Below are 18,153 nucleotides of genomic sequence, written 5' to 3'. Positions count from 1 at the left end.
CTCTTTCGTCGGTCCAGAGGACACACTATACTAATATATAGTGTTTATAATTTGCAGGTGATTCAGCCTTGGGTCTGGCACAGGGGGTACAGCGGTTTATGCTGAAACAGCCTGTAGGCTGACTGAAAAGTCATGCATGCGCCTGGAGCTGCCGTGACCATCCTCTGCTTAATCACTGTTACACAGCGACACCTGCTGGTGCATCGGACTTACTGCAGCCCGCTCAGTCTGGACGTTACCGAGCAACAAGCAGCTGATCCGATGTCCTCATCAGCAGTCACCTGCTCAGGTTTGTCTGGCCTGCTGATGCAGGTATCCATGTCCTTCCACGGATGGAGAACACGTTACGCCAAAAACTCTAAAAACTCTGATATTAAAGTGCTTTTGGTAACAAAGCTGTGCTGCAGACCCTCGATCCAGACACAAAGATCAAAAATACGAAACATATCGAAGACCTTTGGTTCAAACATGGCGTGCTCTATGATGTCACTTCCTCTCTGTCTTTGTTTTGTCTCTTTTGTCATCATTCATGGTTTCAGTGATGCCACGTGTGTGTTACACAAGTTTATTTCATGATTCCTGTTCTTTAAAATATGCTGATGTTAATAAATCACATGCCACTACAATAGGTGACTTTATAACATTTGAACTTTTGGATGAAGCAGCTGCTTTGAGGTGCTTTCACAGGAACTGTGTTTGTGTTCATGGACCTGCAGGCAGAGGTCTGTGATTACAGAGCACGTGACTCCTTTCCAGATGTTCCAGCTGTGCTTCACGTAACTTTATGTAAACCTGTCCGTGTGAACAAGGCTGTGCAGCTTACCTGTGAGCCACCTTCACACGTCATCACATCATTTAGGACGCCTGGGGCTGCAGTTCACCTGAAATAAGCTTCGTTAGAGTGGCTGAGCATGGAGTCAGAGAGGACACGCTGGGAGTGTGACCCGTGGAAATGACAGGGTCAAAGTTTGGTGTTTCACGTCACAGGTGAACGGCTCACCCGTCTGAGCTCTCTGCTGTACATGCTTTCAGAGAGGACCGTGAAGGCCTCACGTTAAGTTTCCATTCTGTGGCGGAGCGCACGGACCGGTCACTCGGTGCTCGCGCTATCCCTCATCCTCATCATCACTTTGCTCCCTCTGAGGAGGAAGAGGGCAACATGAGGTGAGTGTTTGAGACTTCCGATCAGTCTGATAATCGATCACTTATTGGAAAATGAAGTCAGCTCAGGGCCTCCCTTTAACCTTTAACCGAGTCGATCTGGATCCAGGGTGTAATCAGTTACTGTGAATTCTGCAGAGAGCCGTCGTCAGAGTAAAGCCCACGCAGGGGATTCTGTTCACCTGGGCGAAACGTTTCGTCATTCAGGTGACTTCTTCAGTCTGGTTTCCTTACCTGGATGACTGAGCATGCGTGAACCGCGGTCAAGCGAGCCCTCACATGCGAAGTCACCGTCCGGCCTGCCGCACCTACAACGTTGCTTTTGCGCTTTTCTCGCGGATATTACGGTACGGGTGCCCAGAGTCGCCTGTATCCTGACATTTTCACTATTTTACTGCTCAGCTCACTACGAGCTTTGAAATATTAGAAATGTTTACTGTCTTTGTCAGACACACACACCCACACACACACAACCAGAAGAACGGGTCTACGCCCTTTAATCAGGGCGGTGCTGAAGCCTCAGAGGTTCCCAGAGTGCTCAGGGCCTCTGATGATGGAGCTCTGGATTCTGTGGCCTCAGACTCGTTTTAATAAAGTTCACAATCTGCGTCCACGAACTTTATTTACAAACCTCCGTCTCTGTTTCAGACACGTCAGCAGGTCGGTTGTGAACATGTCTGTGATCATTGTCTCTGTCAGTCGGTGTCATGGTTGTTTCATCATGAATTGTGGCTCCAGGGAAGTCACCAACTGCTTCTCAGTAAATGTGTAGCGACGACAGCCACAGTACTCAAACCTGAAGTATTCATATTATTCTAGTAAAATGTATCAAAGCTGCCAGGAGCAGAACAGTGACCTGAGGTCAGCCACCCGCAGAGAGGAGAGGAAGAGGCTGCAGGCAGGGTGGAGGTGAGACCTGCTGTGATGGGTGGAGACGGTGAAGATGTTCAGATATGATGGACACGAGTCCGTCAAAGGGACAGCTCAGAGTCAGAGGGGACGTAGTGAAGGAGGGCATGCAGAGGAGGATGATGGGATAGAAGATGGGGGAAGATGATGTGCTCCGAAGACCCTGAAAGAAGAAGGTAGTAGCACCGATAGTATGGTCACATTTAGGGCTGGGCTATATCATACCGTTCACTGTAATACCGGTGTAATTTTGGGCAACGATAGGAAAATGAAATATCGCGATAGAATATGAGTAAAACGCGCATGCGCAGTGCCTTTATTTACATACGCACATGGCGGCGACGCAGAATGAGAAGAGCGAAAGTGGATCGTTAGATGAAACGGATGAACCAGAACTGGTTTGTAAAAATGCTGCAACTTCAGTGGTGTGGAACTGGTTTAGCTTTCGTCTGTCAGATACACGACAAAGCACTATTTTTGGTAGCGCATGCTAGCGGACCGTCGTTATTACCGTGTTGTTTGGAAAATACGGCGCACTTAAAATCAATCCTTTGATTTTTCTGAAAATCGACAGTGCCCCTTATAATCCCGTGTGCCTTATGTATGAATTCTGGTTGTGTTTACTGACCTCGAAACGATTTTATGTGGTACACGAAAATCTGTCAAACGTTTCAGTCCGACTTTGCTAAGCTACGAAGCCGCACCGCTTGATGGATTGTCGGAGCATTACGGCTACCGTAGGTAGGCGCCTCGCGGAGTGATACGTACTGTGCTTCAACATAATACTCCCGTATTGTGTGTATAAGCTCTTTTTAAGGTTTGTGGATATTCTACATGGTTATGCTGAGGATATGTCGGCCAGTTTTCACTGGAAATGCCTTTTGGTTAAACTGTCAGCGAGGAATTTGTACTGTTAAATTTTTATTTAACTTTAATGCACATAAAAAACAGCTGCTTGCATAAGTGAAAATACATTGATGGGTTTTTTTTAAACTAATAAAGTTGTGGAGTTGTAAAGTATTTTGTCTAGTATCAATTATATCGTCAGTTATATCGTTATCGCAAATTTTCAAATGTATATCGTGATAAATATTTTTGGTCATATCGCCCTGCTCTAGTCACATTAACAGTTTTTAACAGTGAAGCTGCGCTTCACGTCTCTGCTCTGTAATGACATGTGTGAAAATGTCATAGAGAGCTGACAGTCAAACTCTCAGGTAGAAACAGGTGCGTCAGAGCGAGCCCCCTGCTCTGATGGTCCTCGCAGCTTTGTCTTTGTGACTCTCTTAAAGTGAAGGTAGCAGCGCTCTGCTCAGCAGGCTGCAGCAGCTGCAGTGTCACTTCACCTGGGATCTAAAGAAGGAGGACGTGAACCTGGAAAACCTGAGCACCCGACTGCAGGAGCACATAAAACTTCAGCTCGGGCAGCGCGGGGCAGTGACTCGATCTTACAGCTATTTGGCTTATGTCAGGTACAGTTTCCTCAGCGGTGAGCTGTCTGATGAGACAAGATCTGACAAAACTTAAACATCAGTTGTGATGACCTGTTGGGCCTCAGGTATCTTCAGGACCAACGAGAGGAAGCGCTGTCACTTCTAAACCAATCAGAGGAGACCATCAGGGAGAGTTATGGTGATGAGAGTGAGAGGCGGCTCATTGTGACATATGGAGACATGGCCTGGCTGAAATACCACACCGGAGACTACGCACAGTCACAGAGCTACTGCCAGAGAGTTGAGGACATACTGGTATGTACAGCATCCATCCAGCCTCCATTTCTGCTGCTTATTTCTTTTGGGTCGTAGAGGCTGCAATCTAAGACAACCTCCTCTAACTCATCTGGGGGGACACTGAGGTCTTTCCAGACATAATCCTTCCTGGGACCTCCTGATAGAATATGTAGCACCAGGAGTTCTTCAAAGGGTTTCCTGCTCAGATGCCTGAACTACCTTAACTGGCTTATTTATAGTTAGGGCTGGATCAGGTGACCTTGAATCCTCCCTTAGTTATGCTGCAATAGGTGTAGGCTGCTGGGGGATTCCCATGATGCACTGGGTGTTTCTTCTTCACTCACTATGTGTTAACAGACCTCTCTGCACTGAATCATACTTGTTATTAATCTCTGTCTCTCTTCCACAGCATGTCTTTATCCTGTCTTCCTTCTCTCACCCCACCCACCCTCCGCCCCTCCCTGAGCCTGGCTCTGCCGGAGGTTTCTTCCTGTTAAAAGGGAGTTTTTCCTTCCCACTGAGGTCTAGCAGGACAAGCACAGAGATGAGTCCACTGTCAGAGGCCATAAGAAGATCATTTGTAACCTTCACTAAAGCTGTTTCTGTGCTGTGATGAGCTCTGAAACCTGACTGAAACTCTTCAAATAAGCCATTCCTCTGCAGATGATCTGTTAGCTGTTTGACAACTACTCTTTCAAGGATGTTTGATATGAAAGGAAGGTTGGAGATTGGCCTATAATTAGCTAAGACAGCTGGGTCTAGAGATGCTTTTTAAGTAAAGGTTTAACTACAGCCAGCTTGAAGGCCTGTGGTACATAGCCGATTATTAGAGATAGGTTGATCATATTTAAGATTGAAGCATTAATTTATGGCAGGACTTCTTTGAGCAGTTTTCACAATAAGATAAAGGGTCACTGAATTGTATGTATACCATTGTGATGGCATCAGCCACACAGGGGTAAATCAGTCCATTTTTTACTTTATTAGTTTGCTTTGCAGTTTTCTTCATTAAGTTAATTCATTAATCATTTTGTTAAACCTAACACTGGTATTATGAGGCGCACATAGTAACATTGTGGTTTTTCTAAAATGTTTTGTTATATTAATTATGTTTTCTCTCTGAGTTACCTGGGTTTGGGCGGTGGCTGTTTCCTGTCTGGGCAAAAGGCGTGGCTGAGGACTCTGGGGACAAAATGCCTGCTCAGCAGGACCAACCATAGGCTTACCAGGAGCAGGGGTGTTTTAGGTTTAGTTAGGTTATTCTGTGCTTAGTTGATATTAGTGTGTGTTTTGTTTCCCCCCTATTGTGTATAAATGGTTTGGCCAAATCATTATAAAAGCTACCCTCATGTGTCTTTGTAATTAGGTCAGTTTGTGAGTTAAGTTGTGTCTCACTTTGTTTTGTTTAAGTTTCTGGAAATTATTTTCGTAGAGTTATATTTAGTTGACCTCTTTTATGGGCCTGCTAAGTATGTTTTTGAATTTTGTTAATTTTGGACTTTTGAGGTTAAAATAAAGGAAACCCTTTTGAAGATACTTTTTGCCTGTGTCCTCTATGCTTTGGCTGCTTGGTCCCTCACAACCATCCAGCCCAAACATTATGAGCACATGCTGCTGAATCTCTGACACGTTCTTCTATATCTACAGTCAAATCATCCCACTGGTTCCTCGACAAGCCTCCTTCCAGAGGTGTACGGAGAACAAGCCTGGACCTATCTCAAGTTTTCGAGGTCTTCTCTCTCCAAAGCCATTGACTGTTTCCGCAAAGCACTTGAGGTACAGACTCATGACAGTGAGTGGAACGCCGGCTACGCCATCGCCCTCTTTCGCACAGAACAGGTCAGTTTTATAGGAAGTATGAAGACTCAATGAAGGGTAAATAGCAGAAAAGGAATCCGTCAGTTCAGTGTCAGTGTACATTTCAGAAGACTCAGTAATGACAGTTTAAAACAAGAACATTTCAACAGGGTACATTAATGGGTTTCTTATCTGCAGTGGGCTTTGGAAAACTTAAAGAAAGGTGAAGAGTCCCCGGCCATCACACAGCTTCGCTTGGCCCTGGAGATCAACCCTGATGATGCAGTTCTGCAGTCCATGCTGGCTGTGAAGCTGGGGGCCTATAAGGAATACCAAGAAGCTGAGGAACTGTTGAATAAAGCACTGAAAACTGATCCTGATAATCCTCATGTCAACCGCTATATAGGAAAATACTTTCGTAATCAGGTAGGTCTGAATGTAGACCCTCATTTGTCAAAGACATCCATCATTCAGGGTCGGTCTTGGGCTCAGTTGAAAGTATTGTGTTGCTATAAAAAAGCAGCCAGAGACAGATCATCATAACTGTTTCATACAGAGAAATTACAAAGAAAGTCGAGGTCATTCTGTTCCAGGGCAGAGGCGGAGCCAGACATTTTATACACTCAGGGCTGAGCCCTAAAGGATAGTATGCATGTGGGACGGGGAGTAGAAATGACTGAAATATTTATTAGGCTGTGTTTTCAGTTTTGTTCGTAAAGAATGACTTCATATAGGGAAAAAAAAAAATATCACATATGCAGGACTAGGGATGGGTACCTGACATAAGCGGTAGTAACCAGACGAAAAGCAGCGCACATTTCGGTGCTTTTTTTCCTGAGCCAATTCTAGCCAATCATTTTACGTTTCCGAGGATAGTAGGCGGGGCCAGGTGCGTACATTCTTTTAGAGCAGAGCTACAGATTAAAAATGCCCAAGGCGGCGATCAAAAGTCTGGCTGTACTTCACAGCAAAGATGCAAACTCAGCAGCCTGCAACAAGTGCTTTAAGCTGATACTGTGATACTGTCAAAGGAGGTAACACCTCAAATCTGATGAAACACCTGGCGACGCGCAGGGTTTTTAAAAGCCGAGAAATGCGCGCGTTTGATAGCTTGCTGCGAGACCTCACACCGTGCACATCTACTGCGGGTGTGGTGCCTGTTATCGACCCGGAGTTAGCAACATCCCCAAAAACCCGAAGAGGAGAGTCCTGGCCCCTAGCCCTGCCAGCGTAGCAGAAATGATGAGGATGATGATGTCAGCAGCAGCCGTTCTCCTCTGCGTGAGTAGCTTCATGTTGTTCGTGTGTAATTTACGTTGAGTAGGCTAACCACATTATTACATTAATGCATGTAAGGTGAACTAGCAAACACCGTCGTAGTTACATGCGGCTGTCTTCTTGTTTGATGGCAGATACTCCCTTCACCCTGGCCAAAAAGGCTAAAATGACCAAAGAAAAAGTGGGAAAAAGCTAAACATGAGAGGTTTTTGGACAAAGTTTGTGTTCTCCATTCTTTAAGCACCGGTTTGAGCACCGTTTAAGCACCGGCACCGTTTCAAAAGTACCGGTTTGGCACCGGTATCGGATAAAACCTAAACGATACCCATCCCTATGCAGGACACCCTAAACTAGTTTTTTAATTAAGCAGCAAGGCAGAACAAAGTCGGGGCTTTATCAAGACACAGGGACTAAAGCCCAGTTCAACCAGACCCAGAACTGATCCAGAATTAAAACAGGACTACAACAGTTCAAAATCAGGACTACTTAGGACTTAACCAAAACAGAACCAGAATCAAAATGAGATGATAGTAGCACTAAAAATCATCATAGACCTGCACTACACTTATTTTTTAATTCTACCAAAGTCCACTATTTACATTCAGAAAGGTTTATATAATTATTTAGCCTTCATAAGCCTGCATAACTTAATAAATATAGAATTTGAAAAGTAACAAATGGTATCTAAAAAGTTACACTAGGTACGAGATACATGTTCTGATGAGTTTTGGCAAACAACCATTTGACTAACATGTGTGTCTCACCTGCTCTGGTTCCACCTCTGTTCTGTCCTCATTCTCCATCTCCCTCTCTGTTCCTCTCTCTCTCTCTGTTCCTCTCTCTCTCTCTCTGTTCCTCTCTCTCCCTCTCTGTTCCTCTCTCTCTCTCTGTTCCTCTCTCTCTCTCTCTGTTCCTCTCTCTCTCTCTCTGTTCCTCTCTCTCCCTCTCTGTTCCTCTCTCCCTCTCTCTGTTCCTCTCTCTCCCTCTCCCTCTCTCTCTCTCTCTCTCTCTCTCTCTCTGAGTGAATGGTGGAGTGCATGGAGCTGTGGACGGGAGTGTCGGAGTGAGTGGATTTCTGTTTTCGAGTTCCTCTTTTCTATTTTCACTGTCAGGTGTGTTTATTTTCTCGACACACGGTTGTTGGTGTGTTTTGTTTGTTGCCGGCTGGTTTGGTAGCTTTTGCTACCGGCTTGGCTTGGCACAATGCCCGCTGTTGAGGGTGGAGCAGAGTTTGAGAAGCTGACACGCCGTCATGCTGTCAAACTTAGACCGACTGTGAATTGCTCGGTGGAGGAAGCTGTTTTGGCTGTAGGAGAGGTGGTGGGCTGTGACAGCGTGAAATCTGCCTCTCGTATGGACGGTGCGATTGTTATCTTCCTTGATAAGGTACCTAAAGTTAATGAGTTGGTGGAAAGCGGCGTCGTCATTCACGACACCTTTACGCCCGTTCTCCCGTTGGTTAGCCCTGCTAAAAAGGTTACCATCTCAAATGCGCCTCCTTTTATTAAAAATGAAACTTTAGCCAAGGAGCTGTCACGGTATGGCCAACTAGTTTCACCCATAAAGATGCTCTCTTTGGAGTGCAAATCTGTGCTCCTCAAACATGTTGTGTGTCACAGAAGGCAGGTTTTTATGATCCTCAAAGACCCCGCTTGTCACGATTAGCGGAGCGGACTCAGGCGCAGACCACAAGTTCCTTCAAACCAAAAGTGAATTTATTTACAGTGTTCTCCACAGTGAAATATATACAACGGTGTCTGGGGAAAAGGGCCGGGGTTCCAGGGTCCGGGAGTGAAAGGGGCAGGAGTCCAGGGAGGGAGATTTCCATACAGCTCTCGCAAACACACACAGCTCCTCTTCTTTCCTCAACCACTCTTGCTCACGTTCAATCACAGTGCACCGGAAAGCGGGTCCGGGGAATCTATATACAGACAGAGAAACAGTTAGTCTCCTGGTTCAGGCGTACTCACGAGCAAAACTTTGCAGAGTGCAGGGCGACTGGCGCTGATGGCTCAACGATCCAGTGACGAGTAGAGCAGACTCGCCATCTTAAGTAGGACTCTAATTCTGGTAATCAGCGGCAGGTGTGCTGATCATCCCCAGGTGCGTGGGCCAGAGGCGGAGCCCATACTGAGCTCCGCCTCGGCAGGGAAAAAGAGAGAGGAGAGGACGAGAGAGAAAGAGAGAGCAGGTGCGAGAGAAGAGAATAAACAACACACATAGCGCCTGACTGTTGTCAGCCGGCGAGGTGTGGGGACCATGACACCGCTGGCGAGCTGAACCTGTCTTTCAGTTTCAAAATAGAGGGTTTCACCTACATGGTGTTTGCTTCATCTGAGGTGGCTGCAGGCCCACCTTGATTTTAATATGATCTCTGAAAAATTTCAATCTGGTTTTAAATCACTACATAGCACTGAGGCGGCACTTTTAAGGATTTTTAACGATATTCTTTTAACTCTGGACTCTGGCAGCCCTGCTGCCCTTTTATTGTTGGACTTGTCAGCAGCTTTTGACACGGTCGACCATGACATCCTGTTATCACGGCTAGAATTTCATGCTGGCCTAAAAGGATCTGCCCTACAGTGGTTTCGGTCCTATTTGTCAGAAAGGTCTTTTCATGTCAATATGGGCCCCCACAACTCCAAAATAGCCCCTCTTAAATACGGTGTACCTCAAGGCTCTATTTTGGGCCCTGCCCTGTTCGCACTCTATTTGTTGCCATTGGGCTCCATCTTCTCGCGGTACAGCATCTCATTTCATTGTTTTGCTGATGATTTACAGATTTATCTATCTCTAAAAGCAGGGTCAGACCATCCCCAGCTCTTATTACGCTGTCTTGACGATGTCAAACAGTGGTTGTCATTAAATTTTTTAAAGCTAAATGAAAATAAAACTGAGGTTGTCATTTTTGGCAACTTTAAGAGTGATTTTTCAGAAAATCCTAGTTTGTGCAGTAGATTCTTCAAGGGACTCCCTCAGGTGGCGGCTGAAACCAATCAAAAACTGGAGGTTCGGCCAACTTTGCATGAACTTCATGCTGCTCTGATGAGTTTTCAGAATGGTAGAGCTCCTAGCATGGATGGCCTTCCTGTTGAGTTCTACAAAGACTTTTGGTCTGTGATGGGTGAGGATTTGCTGGAGGTTGTCACGGATAGTCTGCAGAAAGGCTTGCTGCCTCTGAGCTGTAGACGGGCGGTCATCACTCTGCTGCCAAAGAAGGGAGATCTACGCAGTTTGAAGAACTGGAGACCAGTATCGTTGCTCTGTACAGACTATAAGATTTTCTCCAAAGTCCTGGCCACCAGGCTTCATGACGTGATGGCTTCTGTTGTTCATGGGGACCAAACGTATTGCGTGCCCGGCAGGCTGATAAGTGATAATGTCACTTGGATTAGGGATGTTTTGGACCTCTCTAGCTCTTTGGGTATAGATGTTGGTCTCATTTCTCTAGACCAAGAAAAAGCTTTTGACCGGGTTGAACGCCAATATTTGTGGCACACTTTAACTGCTTTTGGCTTCAGCCCAGGTTTTGTAGCAGTGATTCAGGTTCTGTACCGTGACATTACCAGTGTACTGAAAATAAATGGGTCTTGAGTGGTCCGTTCAGTGTTCTACAGGGGGTGAGGCCGGGCTGTTCTTTGTCAGGGATGCTGTATTCCCTGGCAATTGAACCGTTGCTTCACAAATTAAGGCAGGACTTGTGTGGTGTTTATATCCCTGGGTGCAATGGACCTCTGAAGTTGTCTGCTTATGCCGATGATTTAATTGTCCTGATAAACTCACAGCAAGATATTGAGGTTTTAGAGAACACAGTTTCTCTTTTTGGTTATATTTCTTCTGCAAAAATAAACTGGGAAAAGAGTGAGGCTGTAACTGTGATAGGTCAGCTGGGGGATCAGCTCAGTCTGCCTGGTGGTTTAATCTGGAGAAAGGGTGGGCTTAAATATATAGGGTTGTTTTTAGGCAATGACACTTTTTGCAGAAGAATTGGGAAAGTGTGGTGGATAGGGTCAGCGGTCGGCTTTCCAAATGGAGGTGGCTTTCACCTCACATGTCGTACAGAGGTCGAGTTCTTGTCATCAATAATCTGGTTTCTTCTGCTCTGTGGCACGGTTGACCTGTGTTGATCCCCAGTTACCCTCTTGTCTAACATTCAAAGAATCCTGGTGGACTTTTTTTGGGGATAAATTGCACTGGATTCCTCAGAGTGTCCTTTTCTCCCTAGAGAGGACGGCGGACAAGGTCTGGTCCATTTGGCCAGTAGAGGAGCTGCTTTTTCGCTTTCAGTTTATTCAGAGGCTGCTTACAGGACACCCAGATCTAGTATGGAGGAGGGTATCATGCTGTATTCTTCAGCAGCTTGGTAATATGGGTTTGGATTTATCTCTATTTCTGATGGGCTTAAGCAAGCTGAACTCTTCACTTCTTCCACCTTTTACAAGAGTGTTTTTTTCTGTATGGGCTCTGCTGAGGAAAGAGAGGCGGCAGCAGGCTGATTCTCTGTACTGGTTGCTGGAGGAACCTGTACTGTTTGGCAGCTTGCTGGATTGCCCTGTCAGGGGAGGACTACTTTATCCAGGCGGCTCCACGCTGCGAGTCTGTTCTCTGAAGAGGGTGGTGGAGCTGGCTGGACCTCGGCTAGATGCTCGGAGGACTCACTGCACAGCTTGGGATACGGTCTACTCGAGTTGTTGGTCAGCTTTTGGATCACTGGAAGCATAAGTTAGGTGGAGTTGGGTGTTCGCTTTTGGGAAGTTATTGTGATGGCAGTATGTCTCCGAATCATTTAGATCCTTATCCTTCCATCAGACTGTTTCCTGGTTTTAAGAACTGCTTTGGTCCTTTACTGGATAATGTGGATGTTGCGGGGTGTCCCTGGAAGGGGCCTCTGGAAAAACTTTGTATAGGCTGCTGGTAAAACTCTCAATCAAGGCAAGCTGAATGGGCGCAATGACACGGTGTGGAGGACCCATCTCTCTTTGGCACCTGACATCAAGCCAGCATGGAGTCCTTTATAAGCCTCCCTCACGAAAAAACATGCAGACTTGCAGTGGAGGATTCTTCATGGCATTGTTGCTGTAAACTCTTTTGTTTCTGTTATTAACGCTGCTGTGGAAGACACATGTCCGTTCTGTGAGCAGAGGAGACCCTGTTTCACTGTTTTTCTGAATGTGTTCGCCTCTCGGCTCTGTTTGTGCTTCTAAAAGCCATCTTTAGTAGATGTGGGAAGATTTTACACTGACTATTTTCATTTGTGGTTTTAAATTTACTCGTCTTTGGAAGAACAAATGCCAGCTGCTTAATTTTTTATTAGGACAGGCAAAAATGGCAGTGTATATGAGCAGGAAGAAAGGTGACAGAAGGGCTGAATGTTGGGGTAGTCCCTGTGTTTGTCAGCATGGTGAAGTCTAGGCTGTTGCTAGAATTTAATTTCTATAAGACAGCCTCAGACCTCGTACTTTTTCTCAGGTCTGGGGTTACAGGGGCAATCTGTAGTGTGGTGGAGGGGCACCTAGTTTTGGGCAGGTGTTGATGTAACTTTTTATTGGTTTTGTGTTACACTTCAATGTGACAGGTGTGGTAATATGTCGATTATTTCATGAGCAATAAACATATTTTTTAAAAATCAAAAAAATCAAAATCTTTCTCTGCTCCTCTCTCTCCCTCTCTGCTCCTCTCTCTCTCTTTGTGCTGACAATCAAGCCAAACACCAACATCATCAAATATACAGTTGAAACCAGATATTTATAAACTCTTCAGATAAAAACACAAACACTTTTTTAATTGTAACATCAAATCAGACTAAATGTTTATTTTTTAAGATTGATAAATATAAAAAACATATTTGTTAACTTTAAGAGTAAAGAGAGAAACTATCTGTATTTCTTCATTGTAAATGGCACCAAATTGTATTGAAAACTGAGCCACACTTATGGAGCTCCACGATTCTTTTCCTGGTGTTTTGGTTGACATCTCTTGATTTTCCCATGTAAAGAAACAGGCTCTGTGTTTTGCCTTATATGCATCCACAGGTGTGCCACCAATTTACTCACATGGACTCTACGAACCTATCAGAAGCTTCTTCAGCTCAGAATCGTCTGGAGTTTTCTTTTTAATTAACAATAAACTTAGTGTATATGTACTCCTAAAGCGATTAAAATAGACAGCTCCCTCTTTTTATTCTGACATTTAACTAATTCAAAAGATATTTCAATATTTATTTATCTAAAACAAAACAAGTTTACTCTAAATTCATGTTTAACAGTAAAATAAATAAAGTGTGTGTAAATATCTGGTTTCAACTCTGAATATACTGCTGTGTATTGAAATTCCTCTTGTTTTGCATAGAAATATATTGAGCAACATACAAATATATGACAGTATATATGTGCATCTTCTTTTAGTTTTCATATTTTAATTTATATTTAATTGTGTTGTGGTTTGCAGTGTTTTGTGTTGTTTCACTTTAAATTTGTTTAAAAGGAAAGCTGAAAATTTAAATAGTTAAAAGTTGAACTGTGACTAGTTGGTTTTTGTATTATATGATTTATTTATTACATTTTATGTGGAGTGAATAAATAAAAGTATATTTACGGTGGCCCCTAGAGACAAAACACGTACAAACTCCTAAACACATACAAAACACAACAGAAGAGCTCCAGGATGCTAGGGGGCAGTGTTGAGCTTTTGTTACCTAGAGGCTTCACAAGCCAGCAAGTACCAACGACCGGATTTGGTGTGTGGTAGTAACACGTAAATGAACATTTTTTTTAAAATTATTTGAATATATATGAGTGCTTGTGTATAAATACACAAACAATACACATATGCTTTTAATTGTGTAATTTAAGTGATCTCGGTAGCTCTGTTTGGGAAGGTTAGTTAAAGCTAGAAATGTGTTTTGGAGTTTGTACGTGTTTTGTCTCTAGGGGCCACCACATATATTTATATCTAAACATATATAAATAAAACCACGGGTTTTTTTACATTAGTAATTCCTTTTGTGCATAATTTTATATTATTGTTAATAATAAATTAATTAAAGCAACAAAACAACCTGAAGAGCCGGTTCTCTAAAAACAGCCGGAAATCCCATCACTACTGTCTGCAGCAAACTTGCAGGCAGCAGCTTCTCCCCCCTCACTCACAGGCGTAAGTGCTGCGCTCAGTCGCCCAGTGCCTGAGCTCGGATCATACCAAAATTAGGGGGAATTTAGGACTGTGCGCTATGTGCTTCGAATATTGTGTGTAGTTTTTGTTTTATACAGTTGTCAGTCAGGCATCTAACTATGAAAAAAAAATTACACTCGAAAAGACCCCGGGCTTCTGAAAGAACAACCCGGGCTTAAGCCCAGTAAGCCACGCCCCTCTAAAGTTTCATTTTACCATATTCTTCTTTGACTGAGAGGTTATTCTGTGTCTGCTTAATTCACTGAATTTTGTCCTTTGAGCCAATTCTCAAAGGCTGTGGTTGCCTTTAGATGCTGCAGTGATCCTGTGAGTTTCACCTCTTTCAATGTGTTTCAGAATCGACTGGATGAGTCTATTGATATGTTGGAGCGAGCACTGAAGCGGGCCGATCAATCACCTTTCATCCACCACCAGCTGGCTCTGTGCTACAAGAAGAAGAAAATTGCAGAGCAGAGCCGCCGGCCCAACAGCGACCAAAGTACAGAAACAAACTGCATGTCTCCAGTCCAGTTTAATAAACACAGCTCAAATCTAACCGTGATTTCTTGCCCCACAGGAGCGGTGCGGTACTGGAGGCGTCGTTGTATCCATCACCTTGAAGTTGCTGTGGAGATAAGGCCGTCCTTTGTCCTGGCATTGACTGATCTGGCACAGATGTATGCAGAGCAAAGGGATTTGAGCAGGTACTGGTCTGTACAAAGCTGCAGTGCAGTCGCTCTTTTGTTTTTGGCTGTAAATTCATCATCATCATCGTTTGTGGTTCCTCAGGGCTGAGGAGATTTTCCAGCAGTGCTTGAAGCTAGCAGAGTCGGAGAAAAGCCTTTTTCAGACTGTCCATCAGCGCTACGGTGACTTTTTCTACTTTAACAAAAAAAACGAGGCTGAAGCCATCGCCCACTACACTGAGGTGAGTTGGGTGTTGTTTCCCAGACTCTTGGTGATGTGCAGCTGGCTTACTGGAGGCCAGAGCACTGTTCGAACACTCCACTGAACTGTAGCATCGGCCTGTTAATGTCACATTTATTTTACATTTCAAATCATGAACGTCAATCAGTCATTGATACTGAAAGTGCCTGGGGTGGGGGTGGGGGGCACCATGTGTTTGGACTGTGGGTGGAGGCTGAAGCCCACGCAGACACGAGGAGAACATGCAGACTAACACAGAAAGGTCCTGAGTGTGCCGGCAGCTGTGACAGCGCCACCGTCAGGTCAGATGGTAAAGTTAAAATATATTTTAGAACAACATCTGAAAAATGTCATTATTACTCATATGTGTCCATAAGAAAGTTACAGATGAAGTGTAGGTAACTGTGGTGTTTGTTACACTGAAATACACAAGTTAGAAAAACCGATCGATGAGCTCACGGCCTGCGTTTTAAAACATCACAGCTGAAACAAAATAAGAAATGCATTTTCATAAATGATCTATTGTAAAAGTACAACAATGAAAGTTTATGACAACATGCGCCTCCACCGAACCCGGCCACATACATCACCCAGCGCAGTAATAAATATGCATCTGCGTCTGAACAGCAAAGCCACTGTAAAAGTGCCTTACTCTTTCAGCGTAAAGCAAATTGCTGTTGTGTAGGAGCAAGTGGGAGCTCCTGTTGAAGACAGCATGAGGTTCATGGAAATGATGCTCGTTACTGGAGTCAGAAGGGAGGGTCAGCTGGGGTGCAACAGCGGTCGATGCCAATGAGCCCGTTTCACAGGCTGTGGACAGTCAGTCCAAAGGGACCATGTTCAAACCACAGGTGAAAGGAGCTGTCATAAACTCTCAGGTCATGGCCTCACACTTCATTATGCTGTGTGCTTTAATACCCATGAGCAGTTGGAGGTCCACTTAATACAGTGGTTCCCAACCGTTTTTTGCTAGGGCCCCTTTGTTTTACAAGAAAAATGTTGCCCCCCAGAGACAAAATACTGTTACTGTTAATCTGAGTATCTGTAGGATTTACACGCTTACACACACAGTTACTGTCCCTGCATTTAGAAAGGCAGGGGCGTCACGGTGTGATTATTTTACGTGTAGTTGTTTTTTTCCTGTGTAATAATATTCAACATGCTCACGCATGTTCAATACATTTTTCAAAAAATGTCTCTCTGTGCAAAATGGGTTCAAAAACATAAACAACTCTGGGATACTGTTTGTCCGTGATTTGGAGAGCCCAGCGCTGCTCCCGACGCAGGGGAAACCAATTCTGCAGGGGAGCCCTACCTCGGCACTGGTGCAGGTGAAGCCAAAGGGAAGACATGCTTCATCACATGTTCTAGTCTTTGGCTTGGAAGGAAGTTGGTTTGGAAACATATTTGGCGATGCTTCATCTCCCCGTCAAAAACCTGTCCTTGATGCTAGCAGTGTCCAAGCGTTCTTTTTTTTTTCTTTTCATACAGCCCCCCGCAATGGCTATCCACCTCCCCACCCCCACCCCCCCACCACACTTTGGGAACTTCTGACTTAATAGATGTTTGAAATCAAACCAGGATCAAAGTGAACAAAAGTACAGAGTCACTGTTATTTTCCATTTGGATGGTTCAGGAAGTCGGTTTGATTTATCTTGTTGTCTTCTTATTTTCTCTTCAGGCTCTGCTGTTACCACCCAGCAAGCATGAGTGGAGACAGTGCGCTAAGGTGAGCACAGGTCTCGAGTCCTGAGTCTGGTGTTGGGGGATCAGAGGGTTTAGGCCAGGTCAGATCCGGTGAGAGAGCCTGGTGTGACTGAAGACTGAGGTCGAAAAGGCAGTGTGAAACATCACCACAGTTCACATCTCCAGTGGACACATCGTGCTGTAGGAGCCTGTGCTGAGTCTGACTCGAGGGGAAGAAGGCTGTAAAGATCTGAAACCTGCTGACAGCTGTTTGGGGGTTAGGGGTTAGCGGATGTCAGCGCTGACACATGGAGTTCAGCTCAGGTCAAAACATACGTTGGTGTTTGAGGTCTGTGCTGAATTCATAGAGCGTGCAGCAGTTTAAGGGTCAGAGCGGAGCTTCCAGAGAAGAGCCAATCTTCAGGACGTCTCTGAACTTTTTGATCCCACCTGGATATCAGGAACCTTTGCAGTAACGAATCGTTTTACATCATTTGTGCCAACTAATGAGCATCTTCACAAAGTGGATCTTCTTGATTCAGCCTGTCTTCCACACTGTTGTGTGGGTTTGCTTGTGTCTGTATGAGTGAGTCTACGCATGTAGAAACAGAGAAACCCTGATGCTTCACCAGCTAGCCCAACGAAGATGAGAGGCTGAGAGCTTCTGGAGGGCTGCTGGGTAGTGCAAACATCTTCCACCAGTTACCTGGAAGAGAAGGAGAAACTCAGCCACAGCAGAAGAAAACTGGCTTTGTGGAAACTTCTAATATTTTTCAGGCAGCTGAGAAGAAGAAGCAGAAGAACGAGAAGAAGGTGGAGCTTTGCTGTTTCCCAGCATGGAGGGAAAAATAATACCTAGAAAACGTCATGAATGCAGCATGAAACAAGCCTCACACTTTAAATCTGTCATGTCAAACTGCACCCTCATGGTAAAAGCAACGCGCTGGGGAGTCCACGGATCACAGATCCAGGTCCCAGAGTCCAGGTCACAGAGAGACACTGAATGTAGTAGTCACTTACTTTAAATACACAAATCCATCTTTCTTTGTTCCTCCATGTTTTTTCCTGCAGAGACTGAAGCAGATTGCTGACAGACGTCTGACAAAGACACAGCGTGATGGCGAGGCGCTCGCTCTGCTGGGTCTGGTGGCCAGAGCTGAGGGCGACAGGAAGAAGGCTGCTGAGTTTTATGAGGAAGCTCTGAACTGTGACGAGGGCAATGAAGAGTACCTGTGTGCTGTGTGCGAGCTGCGCCTGGAGCTGCAGTGAGCATCCTCTGATGAATCGCTGAAAACACTGATGCTGAGTTAGAACTGCAGGCTCAGGACCACCGCGGCTGCTTCCTGGTTCATTAAATGCTGATTTTTCCCTCATGTCTCTGTGTCTTTGAAAGCAGCTTTCTCACATTCATGTTTGTGTGGTGATGAAGAGGAAACGAAACCTAAGCAGACTGTGGTGGTGCATTCAGGTGTTGTAGGAAAAAAACGATCTTCAA

The 18,153-nt window shown here is 44.8% G+C and overlaps 1 protein-coding gene across 2 annotated transcripts; it reads left to right on the top strand.

Annotated features, from left to right (window-relative positions):
* The first annotated feature begins 966 nt into the window (after positions 1-966).
* LOC116324403 (interferon-induced protein with tetratricopeptide repeats 5-like) lies at positions 967-18,031 on the top strand. Of its 2 annotated transcripts, none has more exons than XM_039616496.1 (10): positions 967-1,164; positions 3,363-3,542; positions 3,629-3,818; positions 5,448-5,639; positions 5,796-6,023; positions 14,403-14,544; positions 14,623-14,749; positions 14,835-14,973; positions 16,654-16,701; positions 17,730-18,031. In XM_039616496.1, exons 1-10 carry the CDS (start codon positions 1,160-1,162, stop codon positions 17,925-17,927), a joined length of 1,449 nt encoding a protein of 482 aa, XP_039472430.1. In that variant the 5' UTR covers positions 967-1,159; the 3' UTR covers positions 17,928-18,031. The 2 variants fall into 2 exon arrangements, with proteins under 2 accessions (XP_039472430.1, XP_039472429.1); XM_039616495.1 differs by lacking the exon at positions 967-1,164 and adding an exon at positions 2,408-2,468.
* The last annotated feature ends 122 nt before the right edge of the window (positions 18,032-18,153 follow it).

The sequence above is a fragment of the Oreochromis aureus genome, linkage group 8 (assembly GCF_013358895.1).
Source record: "Oreochromis aureus strain Israel breed Guangdong linkage group 8, ZZ_aureus, whole genome shotgun sequence".
Classification (NCBI taxonomy): Eukaryota; Metazoa; Chordata; class Actinopteri; order Cichliformes; family Cichlidae; genus Oreochromis; species Oreochromis aureus.
The sequence above is the reverse complement of the archived record's forward strand: the minus strand, read 5'-3'. Positions and strand labels throughout refer to the sequence as shown.